The sequence below is a fragment of the Atheta coriaria genome, unplaced genomic scaffold (assembly GCF_025399875.1).
Source record: "Atheta coriaria isolate IRGN ID8LTWV9N9 unplaced genomic scaffold, Caltech_Dcor_3.1 hic_scaffold_1_pilon, whole genome shotgun sequence".
NCBI classification, from domain to species: domain Eukaryota; kingdom Metazoa; phylum Arthropoda; class Insecta; order Coleoptera; family Staphylinidae; genus Dalotia; species Dalotia coriaria.
Genome location: NW_027045443.1, coordinates 7,332,258 through 7,354,351, shown reverse-complemented (window position 1 = coordinate 7,354,351; position 22,094 = coordinate 7,332,258). Strand labels below are relative to the sequence as shown.

The window sequence follows — 22,094 nt, the reverse complement described above, 5'->3', positions numbered from 1 at the left end:
CTCTGGCGCGCCTCCGCCGCGGAAGACGTCGCGCGCGTCAACTCCACGCGTCGCCGACGCCGCCGTCGCCGTCGTCGGCCAGGACGACACGCGCGAGCCGCGAGTCGCGCGCCAAACGCCGGCTCAATCGGTGGTGCGGTCCAGTCGAGACGCGAACGCGCGCATTGTTAAAATGATCAGCTCCACATCGTCTCTCGTACGCAAACTTCGAAATTTCCGGTTTCTGTCAGCCAACAACAGTAGCATCCGTCGCCAGTTCGTTTGTGGACGCACTTCACAAACTTTTGCCGAACTTTTCAGCGCTCAAAATCCGTTTGTTTCGGTCGGTCGTAATTAATCAACAAGTCGATTTCGACGTGGAATTGTCGGGAAAGGATTCGAGTACTTCTTCTTGTGCTTGCACACGGTCCGGTGGCAAAGAAAACGAGTTTTTTTAAATCGGTTCACGTCCGAAGAGAGGACTTCTCCGGCCGTAATTTAATAAATCTTCATAAATTTGACGTTAAAATTCCCGGCGACAATAAATAACACTTTAATATATAACGCTCATTAAAATCAAATCATCATTTTTTCCTCTCTTCGCGCTCTCTCATCGGCGTGGAAAAAACCAACAAAATAAATCCGACTTTCTTATCGCATCAATTTACTGCAGCCAATTAAAAACCATGCCGCGCGACACGATTACATTCATAAACATGGCTAATTTGCAGACATTATTCACACTTGTTTCCACATTGCGCGTTAAATATTCGCGCCTAAATGAGTAATTATCTAATTAGCGCGAACTTGTCCGGCGCGTCCGTCCAAGTGTGACTTGATAAACAGTACCAGAATCGTCATCTCGCGCACAGAGTGATTATCAAATATCAAAATGAATGTGTCCGAAGACGAAGAAATCGGCAACTTGACCGAGCACCCAGCGCTGGATAACCAATCTGGCTTGGATCCGAACATCGATTCATTTTATTTCTACGAGGTAAGTGATTTTCTTTGATTTTATCGTCGAAATGTTTGTCTTATTCAATGCGTAATGCGTATGAGATGATAATACATCAGAAATCAAGTCGCGTCTAACTTTTGTCTGCGCGTCTGTCGCGCAAAAGCTCCTCTGGGAGCTTCGCAAGTTTTTCCCAAAGCTTAACTAGTTAATGCGCGTCGCTCGCCGAGACCACACAAAATGTTCACGCTAATGAATGACAGACCACGACCGGCAGCCGCGCGTGCTGTGTCTGATCTTTTACGTTTCACATCATTTCACCTCCGCGGCATGAATTTGATTATTTATTAATTCGTCGATCGTGATACGATGATATGATAAGTGCCCACGACGCGCAGCAAGTGGAAGAAATGCGAAACGCCTGCTTTACGAGCAATTATTTCCACATTACAGCGAAGCGAAATGTTAATTGATTTCGATATATCGTTAATTATGTCTTTGATCTCGTGCTCGCCTGCCTCGCCGGCGTGCGCGTGTAATTAACAACCTTTTACACTCAAAATCGGCGCCTTATCACTCGCAAACGATCGCTAGAAATAGCGCTGAATAAACATTTACTTATTGGTATTGAATTCCAAACGAATTTTTTACTCCGAAATAAATTCCATATGCATGAAAATCCAAGTGGAAAGTAAACAATAAAAAATATTTATATGTATCTCAGAAATGATATTTGTGTAATCTATGTGGGGCGCAATTTACGTTCAATTACGTAAACGGGTCTTTATTGTGCGTCAAGCTGCGATTGATAAAGTAAACAAGTTTTTTTAAATCAAATTTAGGCTAATTATACCCGCCGCGATATTATACGGTTTTTTTCGACGAAGTCTTTTGTGTTCGACGTCCATGTAATTTTCAGTGGCACGAAACAAGTGTTTTCATATCTGAAAGAAGCCGTTCAGTGAAGGGTAAATAATATTTACGCCAATAAAAATTAATTAACTGCTGCGAGAAGCGCTTTTTTTCAGGTGAAGCGAGCATTTTTTTCACTCAAAAAGTGTTTTACCTCGTGTAGAAAAATAAAGCATTAACGATTTCTTGGCAATAAATTTGTTTGGATATGGTTTTCAACCAAATAAAATAACTTAGGTTTTGAAATTAGTTAAGAAAAACCTAAACATTGTTAGAAATTATTTTTGAAAAATAGAAATTCAATTTCAAATCAAATCTTGAGCTGATTTTGACAGTTTCAAACCCAAAAATAGAATAAGCTATCTTTTGTGTTAGAAATTGTAAATATTATCGTATTAAATTGTGCATTTGACACATCAAAACAACAACAATCGAAAAGCAATTTCATAGTTTTCCGAAATAGTTTTAGAAATAGAGTTAAAAATAGGTTATGTATGCGCAAGAGATTTTCTAGAATGTTGCACTTTTCTCTTTAATCACAACCTAGCTATTAGCTACTCCATTTAAATTTAATTAATGCTAATAAATTTCCTGCCCCGCACACCCACATAATTCAGTATTCAGTGACCTTCAGGAACGTGCAGGACAATTAGGCAATTTGCAACGCTTTTAATACGTAGCCAGAACTCCAATTCGACCGTGATTGTCCAAACCCTCTCCGAATACTAATGCAGAACTAAACTAGTTTATCTAACCAGTGAATATGTTAACTAATAATAACTTTAAAATTTTCATTAGCGCCGCAACGCAAAATATTTCGCTTTGCCAGCGCGAAAATAATTGCAACAAGAAGTTTGCGCTCGTTGCGCGACTTTGATGTTTATTAATTACGACGTGGAAAAGCAGAAAGAGATATGACACTTCCTCTCCACCGGTCGCGCAGTATTTTTCTTCAAAGTTTTTTTCATTTTATTGCAACCATCACTCATTTCCTTAGCTAAATAATGTTTCGCTTGAGAATCTTTCCTTCAATAGCCTGTAATCTATTTGTATGTGCGTATTAGATGTTTGGCGAAGTTTCGAAAGGTAGATAAAAAATAATTCGCGTACGCGCAACTTGTTTAAAGCACATTAAATTGCAGTACGTAAAAAGTTTCGCGACGTCGGCGCTGGCATTATTCTTGTACGAACCGTGAATTATACGCGCGGTTACAATGAATGCTTAAGCGCGCGTAAGAAATAAGCGATGATAAGAAAAACTCGCGTTGAACTCACATTTTCCGCGAGATTTCGGGCAACTTTTTAACGGTCATCAACTTCCGCGCTCCCGGCGGCTTTTCAATGAATGCATTGCGGATGTGAAAAATGCGAGCGTTTAAATCTTTCAACACTCATCATGCATGAAAGTACTCGTAATTCAAGAGTCATGATTAAGTATCTAATGCATGTTAAATTTTGTGTATTCAGCGATTGTACGCACAGTTTAATTACCTATTGACGTTGCGCTTGTTGTGAATTGTGACGATTGTGTACGCTGAAAGAATAGAAATGTTTCTGCTCGGATGTTTCGGATGATAAATGAAAACGTTCGAATCGAATGCGAAATTGCGGCGCTTGTTCGTGCGGGTTGCTGGTGGCTACGCAAATTGCCCGCAAATGCGAACGGTTAATACGTCGCGAATGTTTCGGCATTAGGCATGCGGTCGCGATTGTCGGCATCAGCGAAACATACAACTCGCTCATATCATAACGCTCATTTCGTATGCGAAGCACGGCGGACGTGGAAGCGCACGAATCTGTTGAGCGTGTTTTTCGCTCGGAGAGCGCAAAAAGGCCGAGCGGCGAGCGAACTGTGGGAATATGAGGACGTCAGGACATTCATTTCAGGTGATTTTTATCAGACATCAGTGCCAGTTAGAACAATCTCGGCGTGATGGTAATGAGTAAGAAATTAAACTGTTTTATTGGGTGTTTCTAATGCACTTAGCAAGTTTCGCGCAGTTGTGCATTGTGGTGTTGTCTTTAACTAAGTTCTCTAAAGAGCTAAATCAAATCTTGAAAGTTTCTTTCTAATTTGAATCATAGTGGAAAAGTTATAAGCGATTTTATGTGTTTTCAAGCATAAAAAAGGGTATTTTGTGCTTGACTACTCAACAAGACGTCTAAAAAATACTTAATAGTAATTTTTGCCATATATTTGGCTTAATTAATGTTAATAATGCCGTTTACTTCTCCAAAAAGATGTGTAAAAAATTTTACGCATTACAAAATTAAAAATTTGAAGAAACCTAAAGAAAATGCAATAAAACTTTGCTAATTTAACATTTATCGCTTATTTTATCTTAAAAAACGTTGAATATTATTGTTGTCTTTCTTCTAAGACCTATTTTCGATCGTTCAAGATAATATTTCGAATGTTAGAAGATTTTAGCCGAGAAAAAACAAAATTATACAAATCAATATCATACGAGTACTTATAATATGGCTTTATTTTCTTCTTTCGTTCTTTGTGCTCCTCCAGAACGTAATAAATTTGGCTGGTGTCACTTTCCATGATACAAAATCTACATAATGCGGATGTTTCGGACGTTCGGCGCGCTCGTCCCATGAATATGACTTAAATCCGCGCATTTCTCCCCACAAATAAACATTTAATTAACATGAATGCAGTGTTATCTGCTGGGTGCGCAAGTAGCGGAACGAATAAAGCACGGGATTTGGCCCGCCGCGAACGTTGTGATAGGTCGTATCGCTAAGTATAACCGCCGATATCATGGTTAAGGTCGCGAACGGATGCTAAATAAATTAGGAGCGGACTTCAGGCAACTTCCGTCTTCAGTCTTCCACGACGCAGTAAAACGAAACGCGAGAGAATGGAGGATATAACATGATACGCACGAGCCCGACACTTCGGGATGAGAGTACGGAAGGACAAAAAGAAAACACGCACACCGAATTAAACGTATCGATTTTTTAGGGTAGGTCCTGCCCCATACGCATGGCGAGTCGCGCATAATTTCGAATAGAATATTACGCGCTGGGTGCGTAAAATGTTGACATCAAATGTAAATCGTAAAATCTATGGGTGTACAACATGAAACAAGCAGGATGATGAGCGGAGGCCGTGACAACGACTTTGATGCTTGGCGCGAATGTGTCCATAATAAAGTGCGCGGTTTAGTGCATTCCATTGAATATTGAATGAATTCGCGGCGAGGCGTCACTCGGCGGCGCGAGACCACCGACCAGATGTACTCGACTATTTTGTATAGGGTTTGGAATTTCGCCAACACGCAGCACCAGTGGCAGTGTATAAATTTTCGGATTCTTGTGTTGCCGAATTGTGATATGCCATGTTACGCATGAGAGACTTTTTTCGCGGATTTTACGCTGAAAATATCAATTCGAAACAGTTGATGTTTGTAATATTTAAATTACGACTCTGGCAACGGAGGAAAACAGCCAAATTTATGCGATTTCATTAATTTAATCTGTTAAAACTCATTGTAATTTACTAATATATTACAAATTTATTGTCATAAGAACAGGTAAGCTCAACCTACCCCCTCCCCCTCTTCTACTTCTTGTTGCGACTAATCATCGTAGCGCGACTCACCCCCACCACTTTTTGCAGGTATAAAAGGGCTGCGCGCAGCGACCACGGTGCTCAGTCGTGCCAGAGCCCTCCAGCAGTCCAGTCACGCGGATCTCAAGCGATATTGTGTTATCCCGAAAAATATTAGGGACTTATTTTAATTTTTATTTCATTTTATTCACTAAAAACTGTCTTGCTACCACGCGAATCTCATGAATAAAAAAATCTTTCATAACGAGTGCTCGTTTTTCTACTAAAACAAAACTGAAGTTTATTCAGTTAATGATTAATTAAGGCGACATTTAATCAGGGAAGCATACGAAGTCCGTCCAATTCGTTCAGAGACAACTCGGAAAACATCACTATGTGTCGCTTTTTCAATTTTCCACGTTATGATTCGCTGCATGCAGCCAACAATGCTTCCGTTAGTTTGTATGTCTTCACTATAGCAACCTAATCTGAGATTTATTTATTTTTAGCTGTGGAAAAATAGTTTATCCTCATTCTTTGTTCAGTTCTGCGAAAAATAACGAATAACCGAATGATTGTTGGATACAATACTAAATCGTTCCTGACATAGGTAGTTATTCAATGAGTTGGAAAACATATCTCATGTCAAATGAACGCGATCCGCCAATTAATTAATGGTACATCTGTTCGATGGCGTACATTGTCCCGTGCGCGCGATTAACACATTCGGAGTGTCGGCGTCTGTTATTTGAAGGCGCGTCGCGAGTGCAACATTAATTTTGCTGCTCGCTATTTTTTGTCACATTCGTAGATCGGACGCAAACACGGCAGCCGGCGCGCGCCCGCGGATATTTATAACTTTTTTGATGTCGTCTTGATGATGATCGTCTGTTTCCGCCTGTGCGTGAAGCCGTGATAGATTCGTGCGTCCGCGCGCGCGTTCCGAACGATATCTGCGGATTGAATTTGGTGCGTAATCCGCACAACGTAAATATCGGCGCGGATTTTGTTTGCCTTTCAAGCGGAAGCTGCCGGACGCGGAGTTAACGACGAAAACAGAAGGCGCATGCCGAATCAATTGTGTACTGTAAGTAATCAGATCGAATCTGGTAAACCTGAATGATATTTAAAAACATCTGTTTGGTTGGGGACTCATTTTAGGAGACAAAATTCATTTTCATTGATTTTAAAAAATAAATTTTTTTTTATGAATTAAATATTTACCAATACTCATCTGATAATGCCACTGGCGAAATATGTCGCAGTTTTATAATAAAAAATTCATAAAGAGACATTATCTCATTTTTTAAATCAGGGATTATGGAATTCAATTCAATTCGATTCAAAAATTTTATATTTGCTTCCACTTTGAAGTCAAAATCAAGGACTTAATGGATTTCCTAGAATATTAGAGACCTATTTTCATTTTTATTTCATTTTATTCACGAAAAACTCTTAAATTTCACTCCTTTATGAGTAATACTTCCATTAGAAAGCAGTTTTTTGAATAATATAAAAAAATATTCAAGATTTTGAAAAATAAATTGCATTTTGATACGGTAATTCAACTTTAAGGAGTTTCTAAATTCGTCCTGGATCATTTTTAAGTAAAACGATAATTTTTATAGTTTCTTCTGTCTGATAAAACTATTTTCCTGTATATCTGATGAATATTCAGCTCGTAATGTGACTTTAAAGTGAAAAAACCAGCGATTTTAGTTTCAATAATTCAAGATCTGTCAGTTTGTCGACAGTAATTGTCGAGTTAATTAATTATCTCAATCCCAACACATTTTCTTTCGCATTGTGCATGAATTATACACTGCACACATTCCAACGCCGAAAACATACGAGACACAATGCTCATTCTAGCTTGAACATCAACGTCAACATCAACACGCCGTGGAAACGTTCGCGATATTCACGCTATAACAACTCTTTGATTAATAACGCGACTCGACGGCAGCGGTATTTAAATTAGCCATCAATATTGAGCCGTATTACGACGCCGCGCTACCGAATAATGCGAATTAATTAGTTGGCGCGCGCGTTCGCGCCGATGCCGGTGATTAATTAAACGCCTACTATCTTTAAGCGGCGAGATGTTAATTATAGTATTCGTTCGGTGCAAGTGGTAACTGTATCGTGCGTGGACGTCGGCGACGCCCGGCTTGTTTACTTATCGTAAATCATTGTCTTGTTCGGCGAGGAGGAATTCGGAAAGCGAAAAGTTTATTTCACGCACACGCTGGGTATCAAGGCGGAAATGTTTAGAAAACAAGGTATGCTCACCGAGTGTTGGTAGCCGCGATGATTTCGGATCACTTTCGGAGGTTTTAAGTCACTTAACACCACGATTTGACTAATTTTAACACGACCACGTGTTGACGGCGATCGCGACGAACGAAAACAACACGCAGCTGATAATATTAGTGCGGATTATTCGGTTTTGAGGGCAGCACAATGCAGACACTGCAATAACCGTCCTGCTCTTGATACAACTATCTCACTTGTTCATGCAAATAAATGTAAACAAGATGCAATATTTGAAACTGTATAGACTATGCACGTGATATGGAATAGTGGTGGTAAACAAAGTGCATACTAGCTGCGTTTACTTATACGTCATCTCAAATATTAATTCCTGGGTACGCCAGTACCTAAAGAGGAAGAAAAGGCACACCTCAGCCCTTTCTTACCCCCACTACTTTTTGCAGGTAGCGAGCACTGAGTCCAATCGCAACTTCTTAGGTTCCTTGCAGATCTTAACTCGTCTAACCAACTGTTTCTTTTATCTTCGACTAGCTGTTGCCCGCGACTTCGTTCCGGCAGTGTTTAGTAAAAATGTAATTTGTTTTTACTCTCTTGTTCTAGACATACTCGTAGTAAGAGTCAATTCTATCAATAAGATTAGCAATTTTAATTTAAAGAAATTATGCATATAAAGTTTTGTCAATAATGCACTTCAGCGCGCCATCTCGAATTCAACTATTTAACTATAACTATGATTGAATCTCAATGTCAAATTTTATTCGATAGAAAAGAGCTGTTTTGAGGATTTTCCCGGCAATTATTCGAATTTTTCTCACCTTTTAAACCTTCCCTAGACCTCCACGAATAATTCAAGACCAAGATAAGATAAATCCGTTCAGCCGTTCTCGAGTTTTAGCGAGACTAACGAACAGCAATTCATTTATATATATATATATATATATATATATATATATATATAGATAGATATATAGATATAGATATATATCTATATAGATAGATATTGAATTTGTGTTACATTGTGACCAATACAAAGAATCGTTAAGTTTACAGCTAGGATAATTACGTATCGGGATTATGTTTCCAGATGATTACAAGCGCAATAAAAATGTGCTCTATGACAGTTATGTCAACAAGTGATATTATGATGCTCAGATATTGAATACATTTACGACCAAAGCTCATCAAAAGTTATTCAGTTAATTAACAATTTCTGGCGATAATTTCCAACGTTTTAATGTTATTTTGCATATTAGTATTTAAATCTTTAAACGGAAATTAAATTTCTCATGTTTCTCCTCGAAGCAAAAAGAAAAGAACTCAAATTTATTAATTGAGAACGTGACCTATCGGATTACATAAGAATTTAAAAAATATATTAGATGTAAACTGATAAATTGCAATAAAATAGCACAAAAGATTCAAAAAGAAACCGAGTGTTTTCCGCACGAAGGAAAATCCAGTTCCTTGTTCTTCTCTGTGTACTTTTCCACCCTCCTCACCCTCATCCATGCATTCCTTTCGTGCCTTCCGCTTAAACCTCTCAAACCGTCATCAACTAATTTTATAAATGAAATTTCCGCCTCATTTTAGTTCGCAAATATTTGAATAGTTCAATCTGATTTGTTTTGATAGTTGGTAATCTAATTTAAGTTGAATTAAAATGTGCGCTAAACTTTGGCGATCATTTGAATAATTTAGTTATTAAACGCAGCGTTTTTGAAGTGACGACTATAATTTGCTGACACTTGGAACCACCCAACGCACGTTAAATAAATTACAGCCAGTTTGATGGTCGTAATCGACGTAGATGGATTTTTGCGCATCCAGAGCAGCAATTTGAGCGTGATTAGCATAATGCGACGGATACGGGATTGCTCAGAGGCCTCAGAGGCGAGCTTTTAGCACTCTTATTTCGGGGAAAAGGTTTATTATTATTATTGATATTTGCACATATTTCGGTGCCGCGTGCGACGGCGCGAGCGCGTCGCGATACCCATTATAATAATCGAAACGACAGAATGATTTACGACATCGCTACAAGATTCACAGTCACGCGCCATCAAGATCGGTCAAGTTAAAACATACACTGTGTACGAATAAACAAATAACTCCAAATCTAAAATATTTTTAGTCAAATATTTTGGTTAGGAAGTGAATAAAAAATGACAAATATAAAGAAAAAAAAATAGGAAGGGTTTTATCTTTCAATGAGCTGTAGGCTGTGGAAGTGCTCAGTTTCACATCCGCCATCATAATAATCACCACCTTCGGTGAAAGATGGCTTACGAGTAGATTTTGTTGGCGTCGGAAGAACGCGCATCGAGTTAACACCGAAGCAGCCAATGATAAATCAGGCGTTCATCAATCACTTTTTATTGCCGCTCTGTCGGCACTCCAGGTTAGAAAAGCACGTTAAATTGCATCAACTACACTTCAGACAATTGTAATGCGGACAAAACTCAGCACATTCATCGCCACAGATTTAATAGTCGTTTATTACCGACCAAACACAATTTAATTATATACGCTGGTATTTTGTGGTCGATTCGAGTCGGCAGGAGTGTAAATTGAATTTGTTGAGGTGTGCAATTAACCTCTGCTAATTTCCTGTACGATATAATTGAAATTATCGCAAGCCTCCAGCGATTTTACTAATTATAACGTAATTTGCGTTTATAATGCAACCGTTGAAATGGACAACGATAATCAAAATATTCAACAATAGAAATAATTAATATGACGCGCTTCCATCTGTAAATACTCGACGGCTTTGCGTGCGGCATCATTCTCAGCATCAACGATATCTAATCCCTCGCCATAGAACTCCATAACAGGGCGTCGGAACAATTTAACGATTGACTGACGTTGACCATCCGGGGATCTCTCCACAACGAATGTATAACGCAGGGAAAATTTGAGGGAATTAGCCATCAGTTGAAGGAAAGTGATATAATCAAATACGGAAATAGGAGTCGGGCTTGGCTTGACATCCTCATCGTCTTGCGAATCTTCGGACTCCTCCGGTTCCTCCTTCTTCTATATTTAGAAGAAGATTTTGATCAGGAGGAATTATTTAATGCTGGGTGGTATTGCAAGGACACTTACCACTTCGATTTCTGGTATTAGATCAATTATATCAGACGTATCAGACATGATTCTGCTTGATTACTCAGAGAGAAAAATTCGAATGCGGCAGGTTAGATCTACTTCCTCGTAATTTGTTAAAATATATTAAAAGTTGATTGTTGTTTCCACAGAAACAGAAACAATGAAACATGTAGACATGGAGCATCAGATTTTCGTAATTATTTGATTTTGTGTCACGGAATTGTTATGCAACATCTATATATATATATATATATATATAAAAATGAATTGCTGTTCGTTAGTCTCGCTAAAACTCGAGAACGGCTGAACGGATTTATCTTATCTTGGTCTTGAATTATTCGTGGAGGTCTAGGGAAGGTTTAAAAGGTGAGAAAAATTCGAATAATTGCCGGGAAAATCCTCAAAACAGCTCTTTTCTATAGAATAAAATTTGGCATTGAGATTCAATCATAGTTATAGTTAAATAGTTGAATTCGAGATGGCGCGCTGAAGTGCATTATTGACCAAACTTAATATAATTAATTTGTTTAAATTAAAATTGCTAATCTTATTGATAGAATTGACTCTTACTACGAGTATGTCTAGAACAAGAGAGTAAAAACGAATTATATTTTTATTAAACACTGCCGGAACGAAGTCGCGGGCAACAGCTAGTTAAAAATATAAATTATTCGAATAGAAACAAAAAATCTCTGAATTTTTAATATTATACCGACGAAATACTAATTTTAATTATATATTACTATTTTGTGGTCGTTTATAAACACCACAAGTGTAAATTGAATTTGTATCGTATGTAATTAACACAGTTTTAATTTCCTGCGCGGTATTATTGCGTTCGCATTTCTATTTATCTTGTAATTTGCTTTCAGGCTGAACAGTTCACCGTATTATGGATCCTCTTTGTTGTCATTGTCGCTGGCAATTTCGGCGTGCTCATCACGCTCTACAGCCGAAAGTCACGCAAATCCCGGATGAACTTCTTCATCAGTCACTTGGCTTTATCAGGTACCAAACAATTGTATACACGATTGAAAAATCTCGTCAAAATCGTAGAGAAAATGAACTCGTTGTGGTATTAAAAGTCGTAAGCCACGAATTGCGACGAACTAGATATTAAACCTTCGGGGAATGTACCGAATACTTCTTGGAATCCCAACAAATTAGTTTCCAGCGCGGGGAATTATTTGGAAAAGTATCTGGTACACATTAATTAAATACAGAAGTATTTTGTATCGAATTCAGTGGAGTTTAATTAAAAAATACACCGTATTTCTGTATTTTATGCATAGAAAATGCAAAATTGATATTTCTGCAAGTGATGTGGATAGTGTTCCTTCGAGCATTTTACAATAAACAAAATACGTATTGTTTGGAAAGTTTTTACTCAGGAAATATTATGATGCAAGAATAGCCACGTTTCTGATCATGACAGAATCCTATCACCCTATACGATAACAACAAAGGGCCCAACTAGTATTAGAACTGAAAAGCGTGGCGTGGGTTGCCTGCTTGCATCCCACTTTGAAATAAAATCCAATGTTTTACGCAAAAAATACGGAAAATAAACGCAGAAGCGTTGCGTTTGAGGGATAAACAAATAGAAGCACGCGGGAAATAACGTTTTGTTGTTGTAAACATTCCTTCACTATTCTCATTCTCGGTAAACTCTTGTTCACATTTATTTTCGCAGATTTATTAGTGGGACTCATCAGTGTGCTCACCGACATTGTCTGGCGAATGACGATCTCATGGAACGCCGGAAATATCGCATGTAAATTGGTGAAATTCCTGCAGGTACGTATCGTCAATGTGCCCGCAGCGCGACGCAAAATAGTTTCCGCGAACGTATCCCGGACATGAGAAATAATTTGAGGCGTGCGGCGTAAAAATCTCGCGCGTCTTGCCACTGGCGATAAACGTAGTGAATCAAAACGGTTCCGCTCAATTTGAGCACGCGTTGTCCAATATTTCTTATTGTGTTATCATGTAGTGATAATGGGAAAACTGGCTGAATAACTAGGTCGCTGCGTTTTGTTGACCGGCGGAAAATTTTCTATCGTAAACATCTATAACAATAGAATGCAGCGATTCGCATTGAAACCAGTTCAAGATATTCAAAGGAAAGCAAAGGAATGATTTGCGTATTGTTGGTTGTACTAAGTGTAGGCTTAATAATGGATACAAACGTGCTTGTGGTTAGCGAGGAAGTATTTTGTTCCTGTACACGCGATGGGGATGTATCCATCTGCGGCTCGGACGGGAAGACCTACGCAAATCCCTGCGTATTCCAGTGCGCGCACCGCATCAACAGTGATCCTTGTTGCGAATGCGACGCGGCGGCCGACGCGGGGGCGGCCTTGAGCCGATGCGGTTCTGATAATCGCACCTACACAAGCAAACTGCCAGCTGGAGTGCGTGCGGCGCATCAATCCACGGTTGGCCATCACCGCCGCCTCAAGGGGGTTGCAAATGCACGTCGCCCCCGTCTGCGTGACGTACGCGATTGAATGCCGATTGATGTGCGCTAGCATCTATCCAGCCTCCAAGGGCGAGTGCGGTGCATAAATTCCGCACTCACCTTGAGACATTCAACAAATAAGAATATCATTGATTTTTATTCGGAGTATCAAAACAATTATACCTAGATATCTAAATATACTTAAAATTAATTCTATTAGTGTTTGCAGTGTAGATAAGGCAACATCTGAACTTGTCGCGTTCCGTTACATCTCGCATTCTGGTAACACTCGAACACACAGGGTGAATTATAAATGTTACCGTCGGTCCCACACGAAGGAGACAACACTTTTCCACATTCGCAATCTTCTTCATCTCCACCTTTTCTATGTTCAAGACATTGCTGCAAGTTGTAATGACGGCGCCGTGCGCAATCAAATATGCACGTATTCGCGTATACCACCCCGTTATTACCCAGCACCAACGTGGACCTCATGGGGCATCGTCGGCAGCAATCCGCGTCACCTCCGAGGGTCATCTCGTTCAAGTGCTTCCGTGCGCATTGAAATTCGCACGCGTTGTTAAACACCACACCGTTGTTGGCACACACTGGGTCTATCTCACTCCGACTGCAATTGCAACCCTCTAGAGATTCCTCTGTTAACTGCTGGAGGGTTTTACTGTCAATTATCATCGCCCTCCAAAAAACTACCAGAAATGTGATAATTAAATGATTCATTTTCGTTTTTTTTCTGTGTTGTTGTATTGAATGTTTTACTATGACTAAAATGAGTTTATATACTTGACGCCCATAGAGAGGAACTAGATTAATGGGCCAACTTCTATGTCATATTCAAATCCACGACTTAACTAGGTGATTTATTGATGGTTGCGTGTTTGCAGGTGGTGGTAACCTACGGATCGACGTATGTGTTGGTAGCGCTGAGCATAGATCGCTATGATGCAATTAGACATCCGATGAAGTTCTCTGGCAGTTGTAAGCATTTTAAGCTGGAATTCAATTCGACTATATCAAAAATATTCGACGTTGTTTCTAGGGAAGCGAGCCAAATGCCTAATCATAGCAGCTTGGCTCTGCAGCATTATTTTCTCCACGCCGATATTAATGCTGTACGAAGAAAAATCCATTCAAGGTATTTATTTACATCCCCAGTTACTGGAATTGTGAGTATTTATAAACCACTTGCAAGTTCCAGAAAACATAGTAATCTGATTTTTATGCAAATTAAACAAGATAGAAAACTTGTACTAATTTCCAAACGGAAATTAAAATTGATGAAATTGGTAGAAACGCAATGATTTCGATGGGCGCGATAGCTGGTTGCTGGTTTAATTAACGTCAATTTAGATACCACCATCGATTAGTTAAAATAAAAATTAAAATATAAATTGACTCGTGTTCGGCTGTCATTCCCATGCATGCACATCAATCGTAAATGAGATAATTATGCGTTTCGTCCCTAACAAATCGACTTATGTTCGTATTTATTAAAATGGCGAGCGTTACTTCATCCGGGGAGACCAGCTGTAGGCCTCGGTTTCGGACTGAACAAAGTGGCTTTTAATTAATAACAACCATTATGATCCTCGCCAGCGACGGTACACATGGTGCGTTATTGCGAGTTATGGCGTTCGGGGCATTAACGCCTTAAATTCGCAGTGAAAAATGAGCCAGGTCACACGACGATTAGACCGGCCTAATGGGTCAAGTAAATAATTTATGGGAACAGTTTCTTTTCGGCGCGAGTTTCTTATCGCTTATGCATGCGCATATATTTGTTTAAGTTGTAGGCGGTTTTTATTTTTTTTTCGGCGGTGCCAAACACGTGAAACTTTTGCTCGTAGGCAAGCAGCAGTGTTGGATCGATTTCCCCGAACTGTGGCATTGGCAGCTGTACATGTGTCTGGTTTCCGTGTCGCTTTTCATCATACCCGCGGCGATCATCGCCGGCTGCTACGCGTTCATCATCCTGACGATATGGTCCAAGAGTTCCGTCACCATGACCAAGAGTAAGATCAAAGGCTATCTAGGTATACTCACTACATCTAGCAAATACTTGGGAACTGATGTTTGCTGAGAATTTCAGGTTCTGATAATTCACGACGCGTGAGCTCCAGGGGGTTGATCCCACGTGCAAAAGTTAAGACTGTTAAAATCACTCTAGTGATAGTTAGTGGTAAGGTGTCAAAATTTTTCAAAAAAATTAATAGAAAATCATTTAAAAATGATTTTTTCCAGTATTTATCCTGTGTTGGAGTCCGTACATCATCTTCGACCTGCTACAAGTATTTGGCTATATCCCACAAACTCAAACCTACATCGCCATCGCAACATTCATCCAGAGTTTAGCTCCACTTAACTCCGCTGCTAACCCAATCATCTACTGCATCTTCTCAACACATTTCTGCAAACTGCTCGGGTAAGCACTTCATCATCATCATGTATTCAAATTAGTTTATACCGCAGTGTTTCACAGAAATATCCCGCCATTCAAATGGATGGATTGCAAGAAGAAGGTGAAGAAGTCGCGTGACTACACGATGACGACCACCACGACCACCATGCATACCCAGAGCAGTTCGTTATCGGAGGTGTTGACGAATAACACGACGACCGCCAAGCGTTCGTCTGCGTCTATCGCGGACGACACGCGCATGATTAATCACATCCCTCTGGTATCCGTACACTAATTAATTTGTCGAATGATTAATTATGTCGTGTGCGATTCGGTTATGTTATATATGTGCGCCGGCCGGCCGACTGTTTTGCATTCCGGTCAATGGAAACAAGTGACATGCAGGATGATGAAGGCTCTGATGTCGGTGGCATGAATCATTAGTTGTAGTAAGTGTCTTTTTCCATAGTTGACAAATTCGACAAACCGAATGTTTGTAAAGCGGCAAAACCCGGTCAGGATGATATACAATGTATGAACTTTTGTTTGGATATTTCTGTTCGTAGTAATCACAACTCGCTGTTATAAAATAAACTTTATTGTAAATGGAAAGACTGGCAAGGAAACGTACTGTGAATTTGTAATACAAGATGGCACCAATTGCTGTTGTTGTTGTTGTTGTGAGTCTAGGAATGGCGAAGCATAAACAATAACGCTCGTTATTGGTATATCAATGTGCGATGGTTTATAAAATATTTATATTTATATTTTGTGTACCTACTACTAATGTGGAAAAATGTAATACCTGCATAATCATCAGCCCATCAGCCGATACAACTGAAATATAACTATTCATGTATTCATGTTGTAGGCATATTGCTCCCAATGTGCCAAATGTATAAATGTTTATTTATTTAATAAAAAAAACTATATTCCCAGCAATTTGAAATGGTAGCATATCGGCGTGTTCAAGGTCGGTGCAGGAAAGTTAAATCTAGACGAGTGCCAATAAAACATTTATCAGAAATTATATCAGTATATGGCGGCCGTCTGCATGTCCAAACAACTGAAAATGGTCGTAAAACACGCACGACTTACGATTTTCCGGTAGACCTTAGATAGTCAACATCACGCGTCGCTGTCGCCGAAAACACGAAGGGGATGCGTTCCAAGGCACTAAAAACGTTTATCTCAAAACCGCTCGTCAGCCCGAAACAATTTTAATGTGTCTACGCCACAGATTTTTCCTCCTGGACCCCGAAAAATAAAACGACGTGAATTATTTAGTGGCGCGTGGGGCATTTAATCAGGTGATTCGCAGTGTCTGGACAAACATTGATTCATGCTATTTAAAACTTGTATAAATATTTTGTACTTCTTCAACCATCAACAATCTTTGCTACGTGTTTTTGTCATCTAGAAAATTGAACTAGATGACTTTTGAAACCACGGAAGCAAGCTGATTACAAAATATACACAGACGGATCTTTATAAGAGTTTAATACTTTAATTACTTTATTAGTAAGTTCATTAAAAAGTTTTGCGTCAGACCAGTGTAATTGTGACTTGTTTGTAGAAGTATTAACCAGAATGATGCAACAATTGCATTTATCCTTTCCGTTTCAAGGATTTAATCAATAAAATCAAATCTATATATATAAAAATGAATTGCTGTTCGTTAGTCTCGCTAAAACTCGAGAACGGCTGAACGGATTTATCTTATCTTGGTCTTGAATTATTCGTGGAGGTCTAGGGAAGGTTTAAAAGGTGAGAAAAATTCGAATAATTGCCGGGAAAATCCTCAAAACAGCTCTTTTCTATAGAATAAAATTTGACATTGAGATTCAATCATAGTTATAGTTAAATAGTTGAATTCGAGATGGCGCGCTGAAGTGCATTATTGACAAAACTTTATATAATTAATTTCTTTAAATTAAAATTGCTAATCTTATTGATAGAATTGACTCTTACTACGAGTACCTATGTCTAGAACAAGAGAGTAAAACGAATTACATTTTTATTAAACACTGCCGGAACGAAGTCGCGGGCAACAGCTAGTAATTTGATATAGAATGATGTAAAAAATCCATTAAGCTTCGTTTTGTCTGAGTTACGAGCAACAAAACGAATTCAGGAGCTCCTCAAAGTTCAAGACCCTTGTGCTGCAACTGCACGAGAAACCAATCAAGTCTAATTTTTTTTTAATTTGAAATTTCTGATATGAAAGATCAAATTTACTTTTAAATCTTTATAACTCCTCATACAACGCAGTTTTTACGTCAAATAATAAACCGAACACAGATAACACCTAAAACATAAATAGATGACCTCTTATCAGATAGAGAATCATCAATCTCAATGCCTCGATGCCTATAAAGACTGGTAATCTTACAAATAGATGGAAAAAGAAGTTTACACAACTTTTCGATCAGCTCCTAAACATCCTCATGCTTCACCTCCTGCAGTACCAAAAGCAGAAACTCAACTACGAGCAAATTGCTTCGGACTTTCCACCCATCAACAACAAACATCAAATAAAACGCAATCGGCGGCGATTCTCCAACGATACCGTCTCGAAATTAATTCCGCCGCCCTATATAGCCAACGCATCGCAGAATCGGCGAACGTGTACGGACTGCACCGGGCTGCAGATGGCTAATCAAAACATTCGCAGCCGCATTCCCATCGATATGTCACGACGCATCAGGAGGCCGTCAACGACAGGGTACCAGTAAGTAGGTGGTAGTGCACGTGTATACCTCCATACCTATATAGATATATATATAGGTTGCAAAGTTCGGCACGCGGCGTGGTGTCGTTTTCACGTTGCCGGCGGCGTCGTTTACGTGCGCGACGTTTATTACCTCGTAAACGCGCTTCCTTTCTTGGCTCATTTCGCTGGCGCACACCGTCGTGGCCGGAGATAAACCGCTCAACCGCGAAACGGCTAACTGATTAATCCTTGCCGTAATTGCGAATCAAGACGAATTCGGAGGAGCAACCCGTGCGACCAATGATGGACTCCAAATGGTTTCTACTGCTCTTAGGAGCGTTGGCGATTGTCTCCATCGGTGGGCAGTACATCAGCACCGAAGGTAATAATTTTATTTCTAGTTGTATTCTCACGTTATGACATTCATATAATAATGCTTCATTCATATCAAATTTAATAATTACACTTCCTCGCGTATATATAGAAAATTTAACATTGAAGCTAAACCCGCGTGATTATAGGATTGAAACATCGTTAATGACGATGACAATTAAATTTATTGTTTGTGAGACGTACACAAACCAACACAAATCGCTGAATACTATCAAATTAAATCTAATTGCATAAAATTTTCTTCGGTGTATGCACATTCGGAATGTATAGTTATGGCATTAATATCATAAGTTTGAATAGAGTGGTAAAATATGCAAACAAGTTCCAATAAGCCAATTTCTTGACAATGAGGTCAATCGTTTCATAATAATGTTGTTATAAATTTAAATTTCTATTGAGAGCGCTGAGAGTTCTGCTTGATTTGTTTGAAAGTTAATGTCCGGCACAAGGTTCCAATTTGTACACATATTTTTGCAAGTCAATTAATTTTTTATAACATTTCGGAAACTCATTTTATTGCCACCGTGTGGAGTTTATCGACAGCATGCAGCTGTGTGCAACTCGAATCACTTACACTCCAGCAGGAATACAACCACGTGTAAAATATAACGTGAAATCGTTTTTCGTTTTAGTACGTCTTTGGCTTTTATTGATTTTTTGTCGTGAAATATGTTTGATTTTCACACGACGAAAATTTTTGATATTTTCAATTTAAGTAAGGTAAAAACGACACTTTTATGCTTAAACCAACAAAAAAATTTCAAAATTTACTAATTAATTAACCAAATATAGCTGTGGGCATTTAAAATTGTGATTTGTGGGTCAAGGGACACCATTATTGACCTAGGTAATCAATTTTATGTATAATTATGTGCAAATTTCCGGAAATCGTCTACGGTTAAATTTTTTTTCAAATTTCTAAAGTACTACTTGGTACCATGCTAATGATTCAATGTTAATTGTAAATTGATCACCATTTTACATGTTTGTTTGTTGATAAACTATTATTGCTTGTAGACAAAGCGTCCTGGGGTAATATGGCAAAATACGATATCCATCGTGCACTCAAAGTCCAACAGAATACCAGGAAAGCAAAAAATGTGATACTATTCGTCGGTGATGGTATGGGACTGTCCACTGTCACCGCATCAAGAATTTTAGAGAAAGGCGAAAAAGGGTTCCTGGCTTTTGAAAAACTACCGCATATAGGTGTACTTAAGGTACCTTCAAATACAAAACTATTTTTTAACTACAAAATAACACTCAATAAAATTATTTATCTCATAGACGTATTCTGCTAATAAATTAGTCCCGGATTCGATGGCTACCGCAACGGCCCTGTTCACCGGAGTAAAAACGAATCAAAGAACAGGTGGGGTTGACGCAACTGTCCAACAAAATGACTGCCCGCGCTCTTTACTACCGGAAACCCGCTTGGAGTCATTCTTTACCTGGGCCCAGCGTGCGAAAATGTCGACTGGGTTCGTGACCACCACAAGGGTCACCCATGCGACACCAGCTGCTTTATATGCGCACACTGCAAGTAGATACTGGGAATGCGAGGCGACCATGCCACCCAACGCTACACAATGTAAAGATATCGCTAGGCAATTGATTGAAGATATGCCAGGGAAAAATATAAATGTAAAGAGTTGAAATAACAAATTTTAAAATTTAAATTTACTACTGACGATGATGTTTCTAGGTGATCATGGGTGGAGGTCGTCAAATGCTCCAATCAAATGCAGTAAATCGTACCAAAGACTTTGTAGACACTTGGGCTTGCTACAGCAGAGATGGTAGGCAATTGATCAATGGTTGGGTCAGTGATAAAATGACCCGAAATGTGTCCCACCAGTTCTTAGAAAACAGCAGTGACATAGAAAAAATGAAAATAACCGATTACACTTTGGGCATATTCGCCAATGGTCACATGAACATGGAACACGAAAGAGATAAAGGACATGGAGGTATGCCCTCCTTATCATACATGACTGAAGCTGCTATCAAACTCTTGGAAAAAAGAAACACCGGCTACGTACTGTTGGTAACTAAGTAATCAAGTAATACGCAAGCACGCTTGCCTTACTTTGTTTTCTTAATTACATATAGGTTGAAGGTGGTCTCATTGATTACGGACATCATCGTGGCAAGGCAAAAAAGGCCCTGGGCGAGACCATATCGTTTAGTGAAGCTATTTCCAAAGCTATGGCAATGGTCAACCTGGAAGAGACTCTGATCATCGTCACCAGTGACCATGGCCATCCAATGGTCATCGCGGGTTACGCCGATCGCGATCAGAAGATCACCGGAATCGCGGGCAATTCAAAAATTGATGGTATACCATACACCAGTCTACTCTATGGAATTGGAGGGCCTAATAACTACAAATATCAAATCATCAACGAGACGGTATTCAGAGAGGATCCAGAGAGGATCGACACTGATGATTTCGATTACTCCCAGCAAGCTGGTGTCAGAACCCACGAGGTACCACATGACGGCACCGATGTGTTAGTTTACGCTCAAGGTAAACTGTTTGTTATCAGATAATTGTGCCGATTAGTAGCTTACGTGCTGCGTGTTTACTTTACAGGACCAATGGCGCACCTCTTCCACACCGTTCACGAGCAGACTTATGTCGCGTACGTGATCGCGTATGCGGCGCAAATCGGCCCGTACGCGCACCTGGCCGACGCCGTGCAAAATCACGCAAATTGGAAATCGGTTGGAAACAATACACACTTACTCGCCGTGTTCCTGCTGTACCTCAACTGGCGCCAGTGACGACCCTGCGACCCTGGCAACGAACTTTAATTGAATTCAAGCAGCACTAGGTTAGAGTTCAGCGCACACAGCGTTAGCATTTGTTATTCACTAATCAAGTCAACTTGGCGCAACATCTACCGAGCACGAACCACAAACGCGGAGTTGAATGATAACTAAGTAAACACCGCACAAACAAAAATTGTTTTTATGCGCGCTTGCACGATATGAAGTTCAAAGAGCGTTGAGTTAAGTTGTCTGCTGTCATATTTCATTTACTTATCATACGCGCCAAAGTTGAATTAATGTAAGATAAATGCAGATCCAAAGCGACCAAAACTGTAATATTACCTGTTAATTTCATTTAAGCAGAATTTCTTATTATGCAATGTTAAGATATGAAAATATTTTATGCCGTCAACGTTTTTGTTTCATTGCTAGCCGTTTTCTTGACGTATTTTTACAATAACGTCATTGTTAAATAGCGAGGTAAAAGCGTTTTGAATGGCTAAAAGCGGTTTAAAAGTCTCTCTGGGACTTGTTGCTTGC

At 39.3% G+C, this 22,094-nt stretch overlaps 3 protein-coding genes across 7 annotated transcripts in view; 2 read left to right on the top strand and 1 right to left on the bottom strand.

Annotated features, from left to right (window-relative positions):
- Positions 1-22,094, bottom strand: part of LOC135790832 (probable methylthioribulose-1-phosphate dehydratase) — a 28,284-nt gene that overhangs the window by 5,889 nt on the left and 301 nt on the right. The window contains exon 1 of one of the 5 annotated variants that reach the window (XM_065301116.1): positions 21,529-21,670. The exons of 1 other annotated variant lie outside the window; for it this stretch is intronic. The gene's annotated coding sequence lies outside the window, so the exon portion shown is untranslated. Of the gene's footprint in view, positions 1-7,706; positions 7,868-21,353; positions 21,494-21,524; positions 21,671-22,094 lie in introns of those variants that run through there. 3 more of the 5 variants (XM_065301136.1, XM_065301128.1, XM_065301124.1) reach the window with 3 other exon arrangements.
- LOC135790802 (cardioacceleratory peptide receptor-like) lies at positions 116-16,615 on the top strand. The gene is made up of 9 exons (XM_065301082.1): positions 116-976; positions 11,669-11,804; positions 12,490-12,593; positions 14,160-14,253; positions 14,315-14,410; positions 15,123-15,308; positions 15,365-15,454; positions 15,517-15,697; positions 15,755-16,615. Exons 1-9 carry the CDS (start codon positions 872-874, stop codon positions 15,966-15,968), a joined length of 1,206 nt encoding a protein of 401 aa, XP_065157154.1. The 5' UTR covers positions 116-871; the 3' UTR covers positions 15,969-16,615.
- On the top strand, positions 18,483-21,962 carry LOC135790753 (alkaline phosphatase-like). The gene is made up of 6 exons (XM_065301028.1): positions 18,483-18,768; positions 19,797-19,999; positions 20,067-20,423; positions 20,485-20,826; positions 20,892-21,309; positions 21,376-21,962. Exons 1-6 carry the CDS (start codon positions 18,687-18,689, stop codon positions 21,564-21,566), a joined length of 1,593 nt encoding a protein of 530 aa, XP_065157100.1. The 5' UTR covers positions 18,483-18,686; the 3' UTR covers positions 21,567-21,962.